This window comes from Schistocerca serialis, chromosome 5 (genome assembly GCF_023864345.2).
Source record: "Schistocerca serialis cubense isolate TAMUIC-IGC-003099 chromosome 5, iqSchSeri2.2, whole genome shotgun sequence".
NCBI lineage: Eukaryota > Metazoa > Arthropoda > Insecta > Orthoptera > Acrididae > Schistocerca > Schistocerca serialis.
In genome coordinates this window covers 24164759-24187495 of record NC_064642.1, presented here as the reverse complement: position 1 = coordinate 24187495, position 22737 = coordinate 24164759, and the positions used below count along the sequence as shown (strand labels likewise).

The window sequence follows — 22737 nt, the reverse complement described above, 5'->3', positions numbered from 1 at the left end:
ATCTTCTTTCTGTCTGTTAAATTTCGTGTCCGTAGCACGTCATCTTCGTGGTGTAACAATTTTAATGGCCAGTAGTGTAATTTATAAACTGAAATAGCTTTTTAAGACATAACAGTTTCACAATAGGATGAAAATATGTAACTTTATATCGCAGCTGTGTACCAATTAGCAGATCATAAAAATAACAAAACGAATTAAATGATACCACACTGCGACAGTAAACGAAGAGACCGATACCTATACCGTTGAAAGCGTTACGCAGTGCCCCGCCTCACCGTTTCTCTCTCTCTCTCTCTCTCTCTCTCTCTCTCCATGTGTGTGTGCATGTGTGTGTGTGTGTGTTCGTGCGAGAGAGAGAGAGAGAGAGAGAGAGAGAGAGAGAGAATATCGCTAGAGCTACGTGTTAAGTTTTGTTTACTGAGAGGCTATAATCCAGTCGAAAATGGCAGCAAAATAAAAACAGTTGTAATGCCAGTCTCGTGTGGCTCGCTTTTGGGAAGCAGATGTGAGGCAGTGATAGCCAGGTGTGACGTAATGAATTAAAAGCGTGCGGCTAGGAGTAGCAGGTGGACGGAGAGCCGGCCGCGGGACAATAGCGCTGGGCCGCCGCCAGCAGCTGATGAACGGCGCATTAGCGCGCCGCGAAACAAGGCGGCGGGCGGGATGGCAGGCAGTCCACACAAAGGGCCGCTGCTGCTGCTGCAGCCGTCTCTGTCCGGAGGCCCGCGCGCCTCGCCTCGCCCGCGACCAGACGCAACGCTGCTGAGCACCTAGCAAGCCACCAACACTCCCAAAGTATTAGTCCTGCCACAGCACTCATCTGCAGCCGTCACGACAGTGCGACGGCGGCCGGAGATTGACTACAGAGGAAGATAGCTGGCGGATAAGGAGGGATCGAGGAATACTGAAGGCGGCGTTACGCACATACACTACTAGTTTTGGCAGCTCAGAAGTGTTGTTTCCCACCTCCAGCACATTGAGCATGTCCATCGCTCGAGGTATACCTATGGTACGGCAGCCGTTTCCTTCGCTAATACAGTTTTACAGCGAGCGAAAACAAAATCAGGAAGGGAGTTTGAAGTAGGAGGGGAAAGAAAATGAAGAAGAAGAAGAAGGGAATAGATTGGAGATCATCAAAGAAGAGAACATAAGGAGTTTCAGATTCGACTGTGACAAGGCAACAAGTCCACACGAGACCTACCTCTCCCTAGTACTCTGGCGCTCGTTTATTGTTTTCGGCTACTATATGGAGCTACTCTCGATATGCCGCGCCGGCCAATGCTACGAAAGCGTGAAGAGAATATTTTTGCGTTTACTGTGTCGTTTGTTACTGCTTTGCATTGCTCGGCAATGAGACAATGCAAAAGGAAACACCCACTGGCTGCAGACTCGTTGACTTGATTGACAGACTCACTGTTGGATATCACATTAAATGTGCTGCAGGTACGATCTCACAATGCGATCATTAATTTTCGCGGCTCTGCATCTAAAATCTCCAGACCGACCGTGCCCTTCCGCGTAGTCCCACCGCCATTGCTCAGGACGTGTAGACTGTTAACCGTCTCCGCAATGCTCTCATTCGTTTCTTCGCGACCTCCGTGAACCTCAGGCTTTTATTGACCACTTGCAGCATGGCGCTGCAACTGATAATGGAACGCGGTGTCCTGGGACCAACTATTAATCAGACTGCACTTGTTCGCTTTCTCCAAGCTTGTAGCTTCGAAAAGAAAGAATGTCTTTCCAGTCTGTCAATAGATTGAGCCAAAGTGCAAACATATTGGTTAATGTGCACCTTCGTGTCGTATAATCGTCACCCCATACGTTCAATTACATCGATTTCCTCTTTCTAAAAGATGAATAATCCTGGCACTTCGCTGCTTAAGTGTGTCGTTGCTGTCCACACTATATGGATTCTTTCAGTTATTCAGCTGTGAAAGTCTAGTGTAGTATCAGAGGTTTCATTCCCCTCGTTCTTTCGTTGTCACATATGTGACAGTGGATTACCAAACCTCTGAATATACTGTAAATCAGTTTTGCTACTTTCCCTCCTATATGACAACTGTCTACTTCTATACCGATAATCTGCTCACCACTATGAAATGCACGCTATCGTACCAGTTATCACAGCTTCTTCCCCTTCCATCTGCGTACGAAGCGTGGGGAGAATGACGCTTTAAGTCCCTCTATCCCCACTGTAGGTAGTTTAATCTTCACTTTACGGTCCCTATCACAGCGAAACATAGAACATTGTAGCATAATTCTCGGTTCCTCACATAAAGGTTGTTCTCGAAACTTGGTAAGTAGGCTTGCGCGGAAAAGTTGGCGTCTACCTTCAGGCGTTTGCCAGTTCAGTTCCTTCAGCATCTCTGAGACGCGACCTGTGACCACTCGTACTGCCCTTGTATACTTCAATATCCCTTCTTAGTCCTTTTTGGTATGTATGCTACAATCTTAAGCTTGTGATTAGTTAAATGACGCAGCGCAGGAAGCAATACGTCTATTTAACATTGTTCCAATATCAGCTACATCCTCTGTTACAGAGAGCAATATCCCAAACGTAACAGCTGCCGCGGCAGGTGTGGTCACGTTGCTGTGACCACCTGCGAGAAGCCTGAATAACGACGTTTATCAGTGTGCGAGACGAGCAGGAAGAGAGTCAGTGAGGTTCTGGAAGATGTGGATCCATGCCGACTCCAGTGCCGTGGGCGAACGGCCCCAACGTGGTGGTCCCACAGATTGTTGATCGGGTCCTTTGGCCAGGGGAGAACGATGCTCTTCGAAGCAAGCACGTACACTGCGAGCTGCGCGACACATTGGACGGTCCTGCTGGTAGATGCCATCGTGCTGAGAAAAACAGTATGTGGGGATCAGTATGGTCCCCGAGGATAGATGCGTACTTGTGCTGGTCCACCGTGCTTCCCAGAATGACGAGATCACTCAGGGAATGCTCTCCGGCCTGGACCCTTCCGACGATTGTTGCAGGGCGTTTCGTTTCAGACGTTTCACGACGTACACGCCAACGGCCGTCTGTCCGATGGTGCGTAAAACGCAATTCATCTGAAAAGGCGACCTATCGGCACTCAGTGGACGTCCAGTAGCTGTACTGGCGTGCAAATTTCAGCCTTGTTCGTCGACGAACAGCAGTCAGCACGGGTGCCTGCTGCGAAGGCCCATATACAGCAACGTTCGCTAAAAGGTGCGCTGAGGAGCCACTTGGTTCATCCAGGTGGTCTGTTGCCCAACATCTGCACGCGTCTCCGCAGTCGCCGTTCACCCCAGTCGCATATGTTGGTGCACGACAGTTGCCTCGGCGCCGGTTTTGGACGGCGCCATTTTGCCATGCACCGTATACTTTAACCGCGGCAACAAACGAACTGCTTACAAATTTGTCCGTTCCGGAAATGCTTCCACCCTTGGCCCGGAAGCCGATGATCAACCCCTTTTGGACGTCAGATAACTCGCTCCGTTTCCACATTACAACAATTCCACTGTTTGCCGCGTCCCCCCGACATGCTTTATATGCCCTCCACTGCTAGTGCTGCCACCAGCCGTTGTGAGTGGTTACTGGACGTCGACGTCGAACGGGGACGATGGTCACGTTAATGTGAACGGTCGGCCGAGTAGAAGACGACAGAGAGGCAACCCAGTGACTGGAGTGAAGCAAATTGAACAAGTCTCCGCCATGTACAGTGTAGGTAAAAGAAAGGGGCACGGTACAACGTAATGTGCAAGAAAATTACGGAATAACTTTGAACTGTTAGCATTTGCAATTTTACGCAGAAACAATATTGCCTCTGAGTATAGCGCACTAACACTGTATATACATTGTCTCTCGACCGCAGAATGCCTACACAAAGCATGACTACTAATAGTACGGCGTGGCACCGCAGGGAGAGTTAAATTATGTGCCACAGCTTCTGTATGTATATTCTTTCTCTCTGGGCCAGACAGAGTTCCTTCTCCTTGTGCTGTTGATGATGAACGCTTCGCCAAGCAACGTTTCTTAAGTCATCTCTCTCCTGACTGCCCACCACGAATTCCCCTCCTTTGGCAACCTTTTCATCTCAGAGTAGCACTTGCAAACATACGCCCTCAATTATTTGATGGATGTATTCCAGTCTGTCTTCCCTCACACTTTTGTCCTCTATAGCTCGCTCTGCTACCATGGATGCTACTCAGTAAGTTGCCGTGCATTTATCAACTGGCCGGTGTCGGTAGTGTTTCTGTAAACGGCTGTAAATATTTGCGACGGTCTGGTTTTCTGCCGAAAGAAATTAAATGGCTGCTCTCTGCTCGGAACGTACGTCAGTTACAAACGCCATTTTGAAGACGCTGCCATATTCCGGGGGATCACTGGAATGTGTATCTGATGACGCGGAAATGTTTAAATACGGCGTAAAAAATATTAAAAGTTTTTCGACCCCAGAATTGGCTGAGAAAAAAAGTGTTTACTCATGGAACACCCCTCCGTATCTTCTACGCGAAGATCTTTTGACAATGCGTGACCTCAGCGTGGCGTAAAGTTGAATGCGATGCTACATTTTATGAACTGAAAACAACGGCCGCGCGCTCAGAGCCGGTAGTAGCGTGAAACTACTTGCCGACTGTGTCTGCGCCAGTGAGTAAACACGCCTGAGAACGGGCGGCACCTGGCCCAAAGGCCGGCCAGATGCGGCGCGGCGTTCGCCAGGAATAGCCGCGGCCGGCCGCCCTTCCTCACCCTGACGGGGCGCCCAGGAGCGCGTGACGTCACCTCCAGTGACACACAGTGGACGGCGCGCCGGCCGTTCATACTGGCCGTAATCGACGTACTCCCTAATGAGGCCAACGAGTCTTCAGTTACTGAACAAGTAGGTATATGTATGGAATCCAGATACTGTACAAAATTTGAACCTGTGTTCACAGTTCAGTTCCAAGTCGTCTGCAATATCTCGTGTAGTGAGCGCGTGTGATGTCTGTTGGCTCATAGAACGTAACCGAGATCATCTTCCATTTATCACCATATTTTTGTTCTGCACTTTGTTTAAACCATTTGTAAATGGTTTCTCAAACAAGGACAAGGCTGGTTTCCTTTCCCACCTCTGTCAAATCCCGAATCGTCTTAAGGTCTTCGACGCCGATGGAACCTTAATCCCTAAACTTCCGTTGCTTTATCTGCTGATGATACGTGAGTTGGATGCGACATAAATAGACGTCCCCGCCGGCCGGTGTGGCCGTGCGGTTCTAGGCGCTTCAGTCTGGAACCTCGTGACAAAAATGGTTCAAATGGCTCTAAGCACTATGGGACTTAACAGCTGAGGTCTAGAGTCCCCTAAACTTATAACTACTTAAACCTAACTAACCTAAGGACATCACACACATCCATGCCCGAGGCAGGATTCGAACCTGCGACCGTAGCAGCAGCGCGGCTAACCTCGTGACCGCTACGGTCGCAGGTTCGAATCCTGCCTCAGGCATGGATGTGTGTGATGTCCTTAGGTTAGTTAGGTTTAAGTAGTTATAAGTTCTGGGGGACTGATGATCACAGATGTTAAGTCCCATAGTGCTCAGAGCCATTTGAACCATAGACGTCCCCCCTTATGTTACCTGAGTCGCCACCCGTGTTTACCATGTTTGTTTACCTACTCACCCAGAACCACACAAATACTGCGCTGAATAGAGCCACATACAGCTATTTTGGCAAAATACAATCTGCTGAGTAAATCTAATCGCAGTACTTTAGTACTACCCCGGAAACCCAGACGTTTCACGACTAATGTCTCGATGGAAGGTAATATCCAATATCCATCTCATAACACCCGTCTAAATGCGTTGCGTATCATTTTATATCGTTACTCTCATAACACCAGTAAGGAGTTATTTAATTCCACGTGGTATTTCTCCTGCTTTCTCTTGCACCCCCACAGAAAGATCCGGCAGAGTTAAATTAAAATATTGTTTTACATGTTTCCATCAGAAGCGGTGAAGTTCAGCTGAGACTTTTTATCTTGTACTTAATCGACCATAAGGCAGCCACACTGTTTCCTAAGTGGCGAGGGAATTTATCCATAATCCTCTTGACAACTTTGGGGAGTATCCTCAATTCTCGCCTCGCGAAACTGATCCTTTTCTCGTACCTGCGACGGCTTCATGAAGACACAACCGTTACTCTGATAGAATCGCGGTTAGTGTTGCTTTTCAAACGTAATCATGCAGTCAGTAATACCAACAAGTACTTGGTGTACCAGATAATAAAACACATAGAAGAACTATATCGTCCCAACAAGGAAGTTATCGTGTAATGAGTGGGAGGGGACTATTGTACGAGATGAAATTAAATTTCCGACTTTCTTGGCACGTGTGTTGCCCACCATGGACCAGAGACAGAAGACCATGTTCCTTACACAGATACTGTCCGACATGTGCGGCGGCCAATCTAAGCCTTACGAAATCGCAGATATCATCTATCGCGCCAACATAGGGGAAGACGTTATATAGATACACCTCTGCATAACCGTGGCACTCCATTGGCACTTACAATAGAAAGTACGTAGTTACAATGTTTGGCCTCCGCTTTATCCATGGAAGGTTGAGACTGCACTTCTGTGGTCCACAGCGAATTGAGACACCCCTCGGTGTTTATGGCGCGGAGGACGACGCCAATCACATAATTTCCGGCTCGCTGCCATCTGCTACGACGTGCGACAACCAATTTACTGCAATGCCTAGTGCTCAGTGGACATCAAATATCTGTTACAGCTAAGAAGCTTCGTGTAACAAATGGTGCGTCCATATACAGGCTGATCAGAAAGTCGTGTCCCATACAACAAAGAGGGCGAACAAAAAGTCACGTTGCATATAACAAACAGGGTAAACCATCTACAAACTTTCAGAGGTGGTAGTATGGACAAAAACAACAAAAATATCTAGTAAACATGGGCTCTAAAACGCATTCCTTAAGAGTTATGAAGACTTGCTGATGTTCGCTAATGTGAAACATCTCATCTACTGAACAGGAGCTCACAGCTCTTAAGGTATTCACTTTAAAGTCCTTGTTTATTGGTCTCTTTTTTCTTGTTTTGGTCCATATTGCCATCTCTGAAAATACAGAAAGCAAAGAGCTTTCAGTAGAAGAGATTTGTTTCACAGTATCTAAGATGAGGAAGTGCTCGTAGGTCTAAGATACGTGTTTTAGAACACATGTTTACTTGACATTTTTCTCTTGCTTTGTCCATGCTGTCACCTCTGAAAGCTTTCTGGTGCAGTTTTGGTCCTATGGCACACTACGTTTGAAACTGTATGAACGTATATTCAACTTCTTAGCGACTGGGAAAATTACGACTGAATTAAATTAAAATCTTTAGATTCGAGTCTCAGAACTAGGTCTTATCGATTGAATATTAGGGTACACGTGTGTGTGTGTGTGTGTGTGTGTGTGTGTGTGTGTGTCTGTGTGTGTGTGTGTGTGTGTGTGTATGTGTGTGTGTGTGTGTGTGTGTGTGTGTGTGTGTGAAGGGGGGGGGGGGGGAGGGAGTTGTTCCGTAATTTCTAGAATATCGTTTATCTGATGCTGATTGACGGGATAATGTCCGGAGACCACAGTGAACTTACTTTCAAAAGATTGGGAGCTACATTTCGTCGGACCACAATCTCATTTGGCCCTGGAAGTACCTCGTGACACGACACCGAGTACTGTGGTACTCCTTATCTCTTTCCCCCGCCAAGCTAAACGACCGTGGCACCCTTTCTGGCGGTATAATCCGAGAGCCCAGCTTCTGGCCTGCTTGCTGGCGGTTCCGCGCGCAGGGCGAACGCTCGCAGTTCCGGAGCGGCCGGCGGGACACCTGCGGCCGGCGAGCGGCGACAGAATTAGAGGAAGAATCCGGCTGGCAGCGCGCCCGAGCTCCGCTCCAGCCGGCGCGGCCGCCCTCTGCGCTGCGTCTGGAGTCCGGCCCGTGAGTGGGGCTGCGTAGGCGCCCGCAAAATTCGTTACCTTTTTTCGATAATTGCACTCCAGGAGAAGATTTCCTAGGAATATCCCATCAGTACTCCTGCCAAGTAGCTGCGACGTTGCAGACGGAAGTGATGCTCCCTCGGTAACCGCAGCACGTGTAGAGTTCAGAAATTGCAAAAGGAAATCTAGAAATAGACGTCTTATCCACGACCTTTTCGTGGCGGACGGACCACTGATTCAGACGGAGGGGGTAAATGATCTCTACAACTACCCGGCATTCCTTTGATGTGCTTCAAGAAAACCAATGGACATCTAAAACCAGTTGGGTGCATTCTTGCCGAATACAAGTCCAAAGCTGAGAGGATGTTGTTAGCATTGCTTCTGGTCCTTTGAAAACTGTAATGTCACTTTCCTTCCGGCCGCTACAACGGCACAAAATTTATGAAAAGAGAACATGTTCTGCTTTCGACTGTAATCATCACTTACTGCCACTGTCGGCCAATTGGGGTGATTTTCTAGGGGTAGCTCATGTGCACGAGTACAAGTCAACGATGTACCCAGGTATCAACAAACGGCGGGAAAACTTATAATTTACGACAAGCACGCTTGACTACTTGTCGTAAGTTTTACGTTTGCTCGTCATGTGCTAGTGGCTGGATACCACACTGACTCCTACGCAAGCAGTACAGCCAACGCTTCAAAACAGCAAATTGCTGAAATTGGCCAATACTGAAAAAAAGCAATGATTAGAGTGGAAAGCGGAAAGTGTGATCATTTCACAAAACTGTAAAGAGTTCGCGGGTGACACATTTGTGTAACATAATCATGAAACTGTTCAAAATGCGCAAATGCCTTAAGATGATTAAGTGCAAATACTATCAGCTGAGCCTCGACATAATCAGTTAGGAGGTAATGCATGCAAAAACGTAGAAATACTCGCCGTTGTCGTGCTACGGAGTGACATGGAACATCACTGGACGCAGTCGCAACCGTTAAATATGAAGGACAGTCCGTCTGCAGGTAGAGTACTGTTGTATTTACGGACACAGACGGCGTCAGCGTCTGTCGCACGAAACATTCTGCCTCGTGCAGTAGCTGGTCATACAAAGTACGCTTTCAGTGAGTGGCATTTGTACAGTGATGCGCAAAAGTTGAAAAACAACACTACGATCATTTCCGAGAGGAGATGCATGCCATATCTAGGATATGCGATGGACAAGCAGTACTCAGCCGTGAAACAATTTACACAATACATAGACAAGTGGATCTCGTATATCGTGTGTAACATACCTCGAGCTAAAGTTAATGTCAGAGTTGGCCTCCGACTAGCAATGAGCAATGGCGTTAAAGAATAGCAACGAACCCCCAGGCAAGGGGTTTCATAACGGAACGCGCTAAATGGTGTAATGTGGATTCAGCTGAATAAGGCCAACAAGCCAGGAGGTAATCGGAGCTCGTGAGAGGCAACGTATGCAACATGCATCCACTCCATCCTCAATCGCAGAGATGTTGGTCTAGCAAGGGAACTTATATGGAGCTCGTAGTGCGAGATAGACGTTGCAGATGGTCCGTTAGCAGCGCACACGAGGGGTAATCGTAAATTTTTAATTACTTTCTCGGAAAAAAATGAAGCTACCGAATTAATTTACTGTTTGTTTGCAGGCAAATATCTGCAGCTGCGGAACACCTGGGCTGTGGCGTTTTGCTTTGGCACCTCTACCGCCTTGCCACGCTACTGTGGCGCAGACATTTCAGTGTGTACCGCAGCTGCAGGTATTTTCCTGCAAACAAACAATAAACTTACTACATAGCTTCAGTTTTTCCGAAACGGTAATTAACAAGGTAATTGTCGTATGGGCTGAAATGGCAGAAAAAGCTCCGCGGAGGGTGAGTGCCGTGTTCTCGGCCCAGCACGGGTTTCAAACCGTCACCGCCTCTTTGTTTGGTCGGCTCCCCACGCACGATATACTCGCAATAGCTGTGCCGTCTAGCCAACAAGTTGCCCTTACTCAGCCCACGAGGAACGCGAGCGCGTGTGGGGCGGCTCTCGGAGGCTTCCGCTGAACACCATAGGGTGCGAGGTCGTCGTACGGCGAGCGCTTGCGACACGATCGGTGGCCGCGGATTCATATATATGAGTCCTCTTAAAGCGTCCCGGAGCCATCTGCTTGTCGTGGCGTGGGCGGTGAGGGAGTGCCCTGGCAGTGCGCCGCGACGCCGCCTCCGCCTCCTCAATGGGACGACCGGCACGAGAAGCACCACCGCCGCCGCCGCCGCCGCCGCCGCCGCCGCCACCTCTTTCAGGCCGGCTCGTGAATGGCGGACTGATGCACCAGCTGTTCACCTCACTTCACACTGCAGCCTCACCATATCATGTCGCTACATCAGCTATAGCATATCTAAACACATTGCTATCTCTTGTTTCTTTCATCAAATACACTTTTAATTTCAATTTAAAATACAACCACAAACTATTATGCATATTATTTATCATCATTGCCTAAGCTAGCAACAAGTTTAACCAAAACTGTGTATATACATTTCTACTTATTACATTTTTTTTCATTTTATCCTTTTGTAAAATTTTCAACAACAAAATGTACTAGTAATAAAACTGAATTCGTATGATATAACATGTAAAGACACGCAGTGTACGACCTGCTATATATAACAACAAGCAGAAGGTCTTTACTTGAGAAATAAATAAATAAAATAAATATGTAAACAATGTACGTGGATGGCAAGCCAGAGGACGGATGGCCCTCCGCGTATAGCCGACTGCCTGCTGGATTTCACTGCGTCACTTCAGAGTACCAGAGACTCACGTGACCTGCAGCGCGGGAGCGTGAATGCCAATTAGCAAACAGGGTCAAGAGTGCACAATTTAAATTGGGAACCATTTTCGTTCCAATCGGTGGTCAATGTCTCTTGCTGCTCAATCGTCATCTAGAGACATTGCAGCTAGTGTCAGTCTGTAACCGCGCGACCGCTACGGTCGCAGTTTCGAATCCTGCCTCGAGCATGGATGTGTGTGATGTCCTTAGTTAGGTATAAGTAGTTCTAAGTTCTAGGGGACTGATGACCTCCGATGTTAAGTCCCATAGTGCTGAGAGCCATTTGAATTTTGAGGAGGATCAACCTCGAAAACGAGTAGTTTACGTAAGAACTGGCAACATCTGCCATCGCAGATCTTGATAATCAAACAGCAGACAAATATGTCTAGCTACTTGAAAGTGACCTAAGGTCAATATAGTGCAGTAATACCAAAACAAACTAAGAATTAACCGTTGCACGTGGCAAGAGCCATTCAAAACATTTTTAGCTACTATAGGATTAGGCGATTAAAACTGTATCTGGAAAACTACAAATCTGATTAAAAAAAGGTTCTTCGTGCCTAAATGGGACATCCAATCACATCTACTCCACCCCTATCCCAGCTCCAGAGGACGAGAGGGGGTCAAGTCTGATTTCTAATTCGAATTCTCCGGAAAAAATACGTAATGCCTTTGTACTTAACATTTTTTGTCTCTGCGTCGTAGATGGCCCTGTAATCGTCAAAAATCAGAATGGGATGAAAACAATCGAAGAATGATAATATCTCATCAAATACAGATCAAATTAGAATCCCAGGAGGTTATAAAGGCAGTTATTGTAAAAAATTTTAGTGAGATAGGGGTTTTTATAGTACAAATACATTAGTTCTCAGCATATCACACGAGATTCAGAAATTTCAAAAAGAAGTGTTCTGCGCTGACTGTATGAACACAGATTCCATCCACTTCACTCGTCGTTACATGGAGAACTACACAGAACGACTTTCGAAACCGCCTGACTTATGCTAGTGGATACAACTACTACTGGCCCATGACGATTTTGTTTCACATTTATTTTCCTCTGATGAATCAGTTTTACCAATTGTTGCCAAATGAATCGGCATAATATGCATTATTGGTGAGTGGAGGAAAAAAACTACACCAATAATGTGGACAAATAAATGTGTTATTGTCTAGAGAATCAAGTTTTATGGTATAAAATACCGGTTTGTTATTAAAAATTTTAGAGTAACTGCCTTCATAACCGCCTAATCTGATGTATATTTCTTGAGATATTATCATTTTTCAACTTTTATTAATCAGTTTTGATTTTTGTCGATTACAGCGCCATCTATCACGCAACGAAAAACTTGCTAAACACACAAAAGTTGCGTACTCTTTCCAGAAGAATCCGAATCCGCAACAAAAATAAGGGTTGTTGTTGTTGTGTTCTTCAGTCCAGAGACTGGTTTGATGTAGCTCTCCATGCTACTCTATCCTGTGCAAACTTCTTCGTCTCCGAATAACTACTACAACCTACATCCTTCTCAATCTGTTTAGTGTATTCATGCCTTGGTCCCTCTCTACGATTTTCACCCTCCGCGTTTCTCTCCAATACTAAACTGGTGATCCCTTGATGCCTCAGAACATGTCCTACCAACCGATCTCTTCCTCTAGTCAAGTTGCGCCACAAATTCCCCTTCTCCCCAATTCTGTTCAGTACCTCCTCATTAGTTACGTGATCTACCCATCTAATCTTCAGCATTCTTCTGCAGCACCACATTTTGAAAACTTCTGGTCGCTTCTTGTCTAAACTATTGATCGTCCATGTTTCACTTCCATACATGGCTACACTCCATACAAATACTTTCAGAAAAGTCTTCCTGACACTTAAATCTATACTCGGTGTTAGCAAATTTCTGTTCTTCAAGAACTGTTTCCTTGCCATTACCAGTCTACATTTTATGTCGTCTCTACTTCGAACATCATCAGTTATTTTGCTCCCCAAATAGCAAAATTCGTCTACTACTTTAAGTGTCTCATTTCCTAATCTAATTACCTGAGCATCACCCGACTTAATTCGACTGCATTCCATTATTCTCGTTTTGCTTCTGTTGATGTTCATCTTATATCCTCCTTTCGCCGGCCGCAGTGGCGGAGTGGTTCTAGGCGCTACAGTCTGGAACCGCGTGGCCGCTACGGTCGCAGGTTCGAATCCTGCCTCGGGCATGGATGTGTGTGATGTCCTTAGGTTAGTTAGGTTTAAGTAGTTCTGAGTTCTAGGGGACTGATGACCACAGCTGTTAAGTCCCATAGTGCTCAGAGCCATTTTTATTTCCTCTCCATGGATTTTAATACCTACTCCGAATTTTTCTTTTGTTTTACCGCTTGCTCAATATAGGGATTGAATAATATCGGGGATAGGCTACAACGCTGTCTCACTCCCTTCTCAACCATTGCTGCCCTTTCGTGCCCCGCGACTCTTATAACAGTGATTTGGTTTCTGTACAAATTGTAGACAGCCTTTCTCTCTCTGTATTTGACCCCTACGGCCTTCAGAATTTGAAAGAGAGTGTTCCAGTGAACATTGTGAACAGCTTTCTCTAAGTCTACAAATGCTAGAAACGTACGCTTGCCTTTCGTTAACCTATCTTCTAAGACAACCGTACGTTCAGTATTGCCTCATGTATTCCTACATTTCTACGGAATGCAAACTGATCTTCCCGGAGGTCGACTTCTATCAGTTTTTCCATTCGTCTGTAAAGAATTCGCGTTAGTATTTTGCAGCTGTGACTTATTAAACTGATAGTTCGGTAATTTTCACATCTCTCAACACCTGCTTTCTTTGTGATTGGAATTATTATATTCTTCTTGAAGTCCGAGGGAATTTCGCCTGTCTCATACATCTTGCTCACCAGATGGTAGCGTTTTGTCAGGAGTGGCTCTCCCAAGGCTGTCAGTAGTTCTAATGGAATGTCGTCTACTACCGGGGCCTTGTTTATACTTAGGTCTTTCAGTGCTCTGAGTGTTACTATTTCAAAGTTCACTCCCCGTCCCGCTCTCCTGGGGGGTGGGGCACGGGGGGGGGGGGCGAGTTCGGTGTCATTATATGTCCTCCATAGAGAGGAACTACTTTTATTACAACGTTTTTTAATCCGATTTGTGGTTTTCCAATTATTTCCGAGAACAGTTTTAAATACCTCACCCTCTACACAGGAAAGCTGAAGAAGAAACTACTTCGTTATTGAATCTAGTGGAACTCGTTCGAGCATGTTCCCCAAGCAGAAAATGCTACTTTCCCTACATAAAACGGGCCGTGCTCCTCACAGCGGTTCCATTACTAGTCGCTTCGCAGTTTTTTTATTTGCTTTCTTTTCGTGCAGCTAGAAGTGGGTCCTGCAGCCAGCTCGCTCGCCTGTGTTGCAGGGTCGGAGCACGCGGCGGTGAGCGTGCAGCTGGGAGACACGGTGCGCCTCGAGTGCTCCCACCACCACCAGCAGCAGCAGCAGCACCAGCAGCAGACCCTGCTGCAGCCCGCGGCGCCGCTGTGGTTCCGCGACGGCCGCCGCCTGCACACGGCGCTGCCGCGGCTCACCATCGCCAGGCACTGGTGAGCCCAGCCCGCCTCTCTTCCTCCTTCCTGTGTTTACGCTTTTTGTCCGCGCGCGGCCTACATACGCCGTGTTTAAATCCTCGCCGCTGTTTACCTCCGCCCATTTAAATGCCGTAGAAAAAACTCCTCTAACTTATAACGACACGCGCCTACGCCATCAGGTGGCTCACTTCCTGTCGGAAGCTACCGCCTCTCTTTAAACTACACAACGCATACTTACGTGTATCGCCGAAGGAAAAACGATACCGCGTAACTGACTTTTACGATCTAATTTCGGTCAGTTGGCTTATTAGACTCGACGCACCTGCGAAAGCGATGCGGAAAGCATACCGTGTCAGTCAAAGGAGGTGAAATAAAATCGGAACAGGACTCGCTCGCTGAGGATTGCGTACAAACGAAATTACGTATACAGACAGATCACATTTACGTTTCTATAAGAGAGTTTGCTAGTATTGCATTTACTAAGAACCTTAATTTTTTATACACCGCCAAGGGACCCTAGACCTTAGTGTTTGCCGTTAATTTCAGCTAGGTACCTCGACACGTTCGTGAGAAAAAGGCGTCTTAACAGACGACAAACGGCAGCGGCGCGGCGCGCTGCCGCACCGTCTAGTGTGGCGTGCCTTGTTTCGTCGCGGCCAAATGCCAAAATGTATCACATATTTACCCGAGACTGCAAGGAGATGCTGCTTTCATTACGGCGTTAAAAACATTTCTTACGCAGCAAAAAGAGTCGTAAGATGCACCAAACGTAAACTTGTCGGCGAGTACATTTTACACTGCAAATTTTTCAAAATTGTGCTGTCGTAGTTTACTTTGAACTATCGCAATAACTATAGGCAAAAATGAAAAGAAAACTAGTTCATTATCAAGTTGTGATGCGTGACTGTAAGATACGGAAAGATACTCTTTTTTTAGTTCCTTTAAAATCGAATGAGAAGATTGCATACCGGAGAACACGCGCGATTACCAAAACAGTCGTTTTGCAAATCAAACTGCCTTTTCCTGCTGCTAGTCACTTTATTTATCCCATACGCGTTTCGCCTTCTCCTGTTTTAAGGCATCATCAGTGGGATCTATAACGATACAGTTTTGTTAGTTATAGATTATCAAACAGTTCACTTCGCGATGTTTTGTAAAAAAAAGTAATTACTTACGATGTGTGAACTGTTTGATAATCTACAACTAACAAAACTGTATCGTTATAGATCCCACTGATGATGCCTTAAAACAGGAGAAGGCGAAACGCGTATGGGATAAATAAAGCGACTAGCAGCAGTAAAAGGCCGTTTGATTTGCAAAACAAGTGTTTATATGCTTGCTGCGGAGGATGGCCACACAAACTTGTTACCAAAACAGTCGTTTTTATTTTTTCACGCGAAAACTAAAAGCTCTGCTGGGAAAATAACTCCAGAGGCGGATGTAGGTTTATTTCACCTACATGAAAGAGTTCTTTTAGGCAGATCGAATGACTGGAAATTTCACTCCCCGCGTATCGTACGATACGAGCTGCGTGGCGCGACCGGCACTCCTCGCTGCGCCGGGCGGTACCAGAGAGACAAGCATCGGTGTCGTACTGCTGTCGTCCCAGTGTGGACCAGCTGATTCCATTGCTGTACTGATTTGAATTCCGCCGATTGTCGTCCGAAGTCTACACGTTCGGGTGATGAGAGCGGCTACACGCTGACCGCACTCATTGTCGCGTATTGATTTGAAAAGATCGGCCGACTTCGGCCGATGTCGGTCGTCGGCGCAATCCACCACTGTGACCGCAGCCTAGGGTTCTGCTTTTACCGACTGAGGTACGAAATCCTAAAAAAGATTTGAACGGCGCTTAGTTGCGGAACAATGAATGACCGCCTAACTGCAGCGTTGCAAGCTTTCATGTCTGTGGGGCTGTTCTGTACGGAGGCTGTGATTAAATAAAGACAGACCTGCAGAGCATCGACAGCTAACAGTCGCCCTCGAGAACAGACCTCAATTTTCATTCGCGTCTTACGAGAGAGCGACGATTCCTTTCCCGACGAAAAGATCGTCTTGTGAAACGCTGTCCCTTCCTATCACCTGAAGCCGTGACCCAGAAACTGCTAAGACGGATACGTAAGTAACGAGCAAAAGCAACGTGCTGCGGCTGCGCGCGCTTTTTAATTCGTGCAGAAAACCGATATGGAGCCAGCTATGACCGACGTCAACGTACACAATCCTCAAGCCGCCGTACAGTGCATGGCAGAGGGTAAATTGTACTACTACTAGTCACTCCCCTTCCAGTTCCACTAGCAAATGGAACGAGGGAAAAACATCTATCGATATCCTTTCGAACGAGCGCACATGTTACTGGCAGTACGGTCGCTCTGCAGTGCTTCGCTAATATCACTTCTGTAAACTTTCTCAGTAGTACTTCCCGAAAATAATGTTGTCTTCCGTCCAGAGACTCCCATTTGAGTTTATGGAACACTTCCGTAATATTCTGGTGTTGATCGAACCTACCAGTAACTAATATAGCAGCACACCTCTGAGGTTCTTCGCTGTATTCCTTCAAGCCCATCTAGTGGGAATCTCAATTACTCGAGCAGTACTGTGGATGAACTACACTTCCAATAGATTTCTGCCTATAAACCGAGGTCACCAATTTGCCTTTCTTACTACCAATCTTATGTGCTCGTTCCGTGCCGCATCACTTTCCAAAGTAGCGGCTAGTCATTTAAACTCAGTGAGTTTGTCAGTCAGCTCATCGCCGATACTGTATTACAACACTACAGGGTTGTTTTCCCAAATCATCTGCATTAACTTATACAAGGTGATTTTTTCCACCGTGTATAAACTCTACATTGATCGATGAGAGGATATGGAACAAACAAGGTCTAATGAACTTATGTCCGGAAATGCATAGTTTCCGTGCTAGAGTCCATTGATTCAATCATACATTGCTACAGAGACTGCGGTCAGACACGTCTAATACAGCCACAGCTCCAGTGTGTGTTGAAAATGGTTCCCATGTGCCTCAACACATCCGCGTCCGTGCCGTAGGATGTTCTGCCTCAAGCGTTCACATTGGCGTGGCTGCATTCGACCAGTGTCAAAGGCAGCATAAATATTCTGCTCCAGTGTCTCCACATCTGGAGTGGGCTCTGCATACACGATACTTCTGAGATGGCCCCATAACAACAAATCGCACAGGTTGAGAGCCGGTGTACGAGCAGGCCACGCAACTGGACCCCCTCGTCCGATCCATCCACCAAGGAAGACAGGACTCAGATGCGTCTGGACGTTAACAGCGAAGTGGGCTCGAGCAACCATCACGTAGCAGCCACATAACCCTGCAAATCATCAATGGCACTTCTTCCAGCAGGGGAGGCAAAGTCACCCGCAAGAAACGCCAATATTCCCGGCCCGTTAGGCGACGTGGAAGAAGGACTGGTCCCAAAATACTGTCGCCAATTATTCCGGCCCACACATTCCACCTGCACCGATGCTGATGATTCGCTGTCACCGTACCATGAGGGTTCTTCATATATCCCACAGATGACTGTTACAAAAGTTGAAGATACCACTCCGCATAAAGGTGGCCTCATCTGTGAATAGCATGCATGACACAAATCCCGGAATCGTGGTTGCCTGGTGAAGAAACCAGTGACAAAACTGCTGCAGATGTGGAAAGTCTATTACTAGTAACCCTTCTACACGCTGTAAGTGATAAGGGTAGTAACAGTTGCCATGGAGAATGTTCCACACGTCTGGTTCACACTGTACTGGTGGGACAACTGCCTGCTACAGTGTTAATCACATTTTCCTCCAAGTCCAGAGTCCGAACATTTCTGGTACGTCCATCATGATTTCCTGCTTCCTGAAACCACCCTGTCTCAGACAAATGGCGAAACACTTTTGAAGACATTGAACGCTGTGGTTGTCGTCGGCGGGGATAGGTATCCTGATACAACCTTGCTGCCGCCCGTTGCCATTTGCCTTTGCGTAAGTAAACACCATGTCGGCAAGCTCTCAATTCGAATACGGGAACACTGTGTACAACACTGTACCAGATCCACTATAAGGTGAGTCAGCAAGAGAACTGAATAGGACACGACACTGCCAACTGCTGTGGCACGAGAGGTCGCTAGGACATCACGTATGAGGAACAGTACCATCGTCTAGGAGAAAATCACGCATACTGCATGGTACAGCGCGTATTAGACTGCAGTCTCTGTAACAATGTATGACTGAATAAATGGTCTCGAGCCTGGAATGAGTAAATGGTCTCGAGCCTGGAAACCATGCATCTCCTGACGTAAGTTCATTAGACCTGAAATTGGGTCAGTTCGCCTGGGTTTTCCTTTTTAAAGGAACAGTTCAAAACGGATTTAAGCATTTCAGCTTTCGCTTTATTACTCTCACCTTCAGTTCCTGACTCTTTCGCTAGAGACTGAATACTAGCTTTGGTGCCTCTAATGGCCTTTACGCACGACAAGAATTTCTTAGGATTTCATGAAAGATAATTAGACAATATTGTGGTAGGGCAGTCAGCTAAGGCTTCACGCATTGCCCTCTTGACAGTCAAACGTGTTTCGTTCTATCTCTAGCACTACGCTTCGTTTTACTTCTATTATGGAGCAGTCTCTGTTTCTTTAGAAGTTTGTTTACAGTGACTGTATACCATGGATGAGCAATTCCATTATGAACTGTTCTACTGGGTACAATTTCTTACTGGACTCATCGTTTCTATGGTAAGAATGCATTTTTAAAGGTCAACAATTATTTTGTGAGAAAACAAACAGTTGCTTTGCCTAGCAAATATTCCTCAAAGTCGTATGTTAATACTTATACTAATCAAGCAAACGTTTTTGTTTCAGGCTAAACATAAAATCCGTGAAGTGTAGTGATGCTGCAAAGTACAGCTGTTATCTCGAAACGGACAATGGAAGATTATGGCAAAACATTACGGTAGCAGTCAACGACATGAACTGCCAAAAAGCTGTAAATACAAAACGAGCGTCCCTAAATCAAGAGAGCTCCACAAGCAAAGCTGACTTGATGCCTGTCGAGGGCTCAGGGAGCATTCTCGGCGCAAGTGGCATGGGAACTCAGCACGGGACCCCAGCCGAATCCGTGGACTATGTTTCAGATGAAGATGCTGTAGAAGGTACGTGACTCCATGGATTTAGAAACAAATTATTCATTTACCCCTTTATGTGCAGTAACAGACACGTATCATGTACCACTTTAAAAAAAAAAGTGTCACCTTACCGTTTATTTCCCTCAGTTAGGGACCACTTGCAACCTTTACTTTGCACCAAATGAGTCTTATGTACCCAATTTGTTTGGTTTGAAGGTCATTGCTTTCTGAATCTCTCCAGTCACGTCCTTTTACCTTTTCCTCAGCTTGAACTTCTATTTTTTCACAAAAATGTTAAAACTTGATGATTTGGACAAATAAATTACTACGCATAAATCTTCGAACGTCATAAAACACTACCATCCAAAGTTAGTACTTCGACAGCATTCGTGCTACCTCTGTATTAGGCCCAGAACTTTCCCCATATGGTGATCTTGTCCAAAATATGAAATATTCTACTAACCATGACAGACAGAATCTTTTATTTTGTGTAAGAATTTTTCATAAATACATTTTGAACATCTCTCTAGTTTCCTTAACCCATTCTTTAGATTGTTCTGGGACACTGAGTATTTTTATTATGAACAGAAATGCTGTTTTACATTATGCATTTGAGCTTTCGACACAACTACAGGCAGTCATAATGACATTCTTCACAATACTCTAGCACATGTTTGTACGCTGTTTGGGAAAGCATGTAGCCATGCAACTCAGTGAAAGTGTGCTATGTGACACTAGCAAGAAAACTGTTGTGGAAGAACTGATTCAAGAACCTTCATAATTCACTTGTTTACTGTGACACTTCCTCTTCAGTCTTCCAAAATATCTTCATGAAATTATTGTTTTTCTTCTGTTAAAGTTATTGCTTTTTCTGAGACAAAGCTTTCTTTTTGCATTTAGAATTTTTGTAGCATGCACTTGAGCACCTACACCTGATTCTTACTTTACTTGTAAAAATGATCATTTCCTCTAACATCTATAAAAGTGGAAAGTTCATAATGCAGGAATCGCTAGATGTCTTGATGCTTTTTATTTTCTGAGGCACTGGTGCAATGTATACATTATATACTGTATTTATAGTAAGAATATGAGGAAATTATGAATGATAGACACAACACTGCATGCAAGAGATATATGTTTCATGATAATTGATATTAATTTTACTAATTCAGTTATGGTTAGCTACTAAATACAGATATTTATTTCTGTGCAGGTAGCTTTATCCATGCTGAGGTACCTTTGAGGATGCAAAAGACAAAGGTTGCTATTATAGGAAGTTCACCTGTTCTTGACTGTGGTGTTCCAGAGGAAGCTGAAAGTAATATTACTTGGATAAAACATGATACAAATGAAATTCCTAGCATTGATCTGGACAATATCCCTGATGAATATGTTATCAAGGTAAGTAACAAACCTTTTAAAAATACTGTCACAATCCACTAACTAGAATCCATTTGTCAAACTATTTCTCTTGGCATTTACTTCTCTTTTGTATAGTTTCTGAAATTTTCAAAACATGGTACTCTCATACATATACTTTTTGTTTGTGCTAAAATTGTTGTTTACTGCATATTTGTCTCTTTATTTACATTAGTTTCCAAGTTTTAGTTTTGGCTCTCAAGTGAACATACGCAAACTTTTTAACAACAAAAACACAGAATGAATTATATGAATCTTGCAGCAACTGTCATTTGACACACTGTCTCTGAGTTGAAACACTGACTGGGAGGTAGATCTACTTTTACGCAATAAGTAAATACTCAATGTATGACTACACCAACTTATTAACACAGGCATTTGTTTTGCATCTACTGTTTCTGTCACTCAGAGTGATGATCAGAACGTGGATTGTTACATTCTACCATATGCTCTGCAAGTAGTATGTTTTCATGACTTCTTTTTACTGTCAAAAATTTCTCATTAAAGTAATTCATACATTTATTCACTGTATATCATTGCAGTTTGGCCCACATCAGCTACTAGAGCTTCAGGATATCAATGTGGATGATGCTGGCTGGTACACATGTATAGCTTGCTCACTGCACTGTCAAGCAGTTACAACAATTTGGCTCCAATTAGATCATGGTATGTATTCTGCATAATTTGTTGGCATTGTATTATTGTTTTTAATTTTATGTTAATAAAAAAACATAGTAATAAAAATACAAAGACTAGAATAATAGCTTGGCAATAATACATCCATATATTTCATGGTAGTCTAACATTTTAAGGCATTCAGAATTGCATAAAATTTGCTTGCCACCTATAAAACTTTTTTCTCTTGTGTGAAGGTGATCATATTGTGTTTCAGCTATGTCACTTATTGCTGATTCAGAAGTGGACACATCTGTGGATACCAATATATCTCTACAAGATATAGATGTGTCAGAAGAGCAGAAACTTTATGGTTCTACAACATATTTAAAATCACCAGTGTTCTCAAAACCAAACAAGATGCATCCTCTAAACATAAAGGCAGCAGGCAGTTCTCTCAATCTGAAATGCCAAGCTGATGGTATAGTCCCTGATATTAACTTTCATCCACAATTTGTCTTGTTATTTAAATACTTCTTCACATATCTTGAACTATCTACATTTTTCAGCCCTCTCTGTCATAATATAGTATTTATAACCATTAAATGCATAGTTATGTTAATGCTTTAGTAACACTGAGAATAAAATGCCATGAAGAACCTAATTAGTTATGTCACTTGACTGCTGATCTACAGGAATTAAATGTAAGAAGTTGGATGTACAACCTATATGAACTGTAATAACACAGTGAGAATGAAATTTTATACCAGTATTTTATACTATCTGCAACTAATTACAGGTTTCCATAACCACTTTCCTGTTGACTTTTTCTGTTAGACTATGCTATGGATTACAAACTTACAACCACAGAGAGTTGTAGTGATGAACAATGTAACAGAAAGCAAAATAATTATAACATGTGCAGTGAATCTGAGACACACACAGTTCTTCTGTGTGTTTTTTCTTTCAGTACTTACCAAGCTAGTTGGCAACTGTCAATAACCAAAAATAAATAATTATGTTTTAATTCACACATTAAATACAAATTATTTTTATAATAACTGAAACTAGACTGAGGCATCCGATATGTTGTTGCTGTGATTGTCTCCCACTTTTGGAATTGAACTTTCAGTCTTCTGAAGAATTGCAAAATTAATAAATGATGGAAAGGTTGAAATAAGGTAACTAAGAATTCCAAATCAAAGCAACAGCTGAAATCAAGTCAGTCTTGAACTGT

General features: G+C 44.6%; 1 protein-coding gene across 3 annotated transcripts in view; it reads left to right on the top strand.

Annotated features, from left to right (window-relative positions):
- Positions 1–22737, top strand: part of LOC126480817 (fibroblast growth factor receptor 3-like) — a 421486-nt gene that overhangs the window by 355688 nt on the left and 43061 nt on the right. For all 3 annotated transcript variants that reach the window (XM_050104152.1, XM_050104150.1, XM_050104153.1), the window contains exons 3-7: positions 14173–14356; positions 19204–19493; positions 20680–20867; positions 21428–21551; positions 21778–21981. In XM_050104152.1, coding sequence (XP_049960109.1) covers positions 14173–14356; positions 19204–19493; positions 20680–20867; positions 21428–21551; positions 21778–21981 — 990 coding nt within the window. The remainder of the gene's footprint in view (positions 1–14172; positions 14357–19203; positions 19494–20679; positions 20868–21427; positions 21552–21777; positions 21982–22737) is intronic.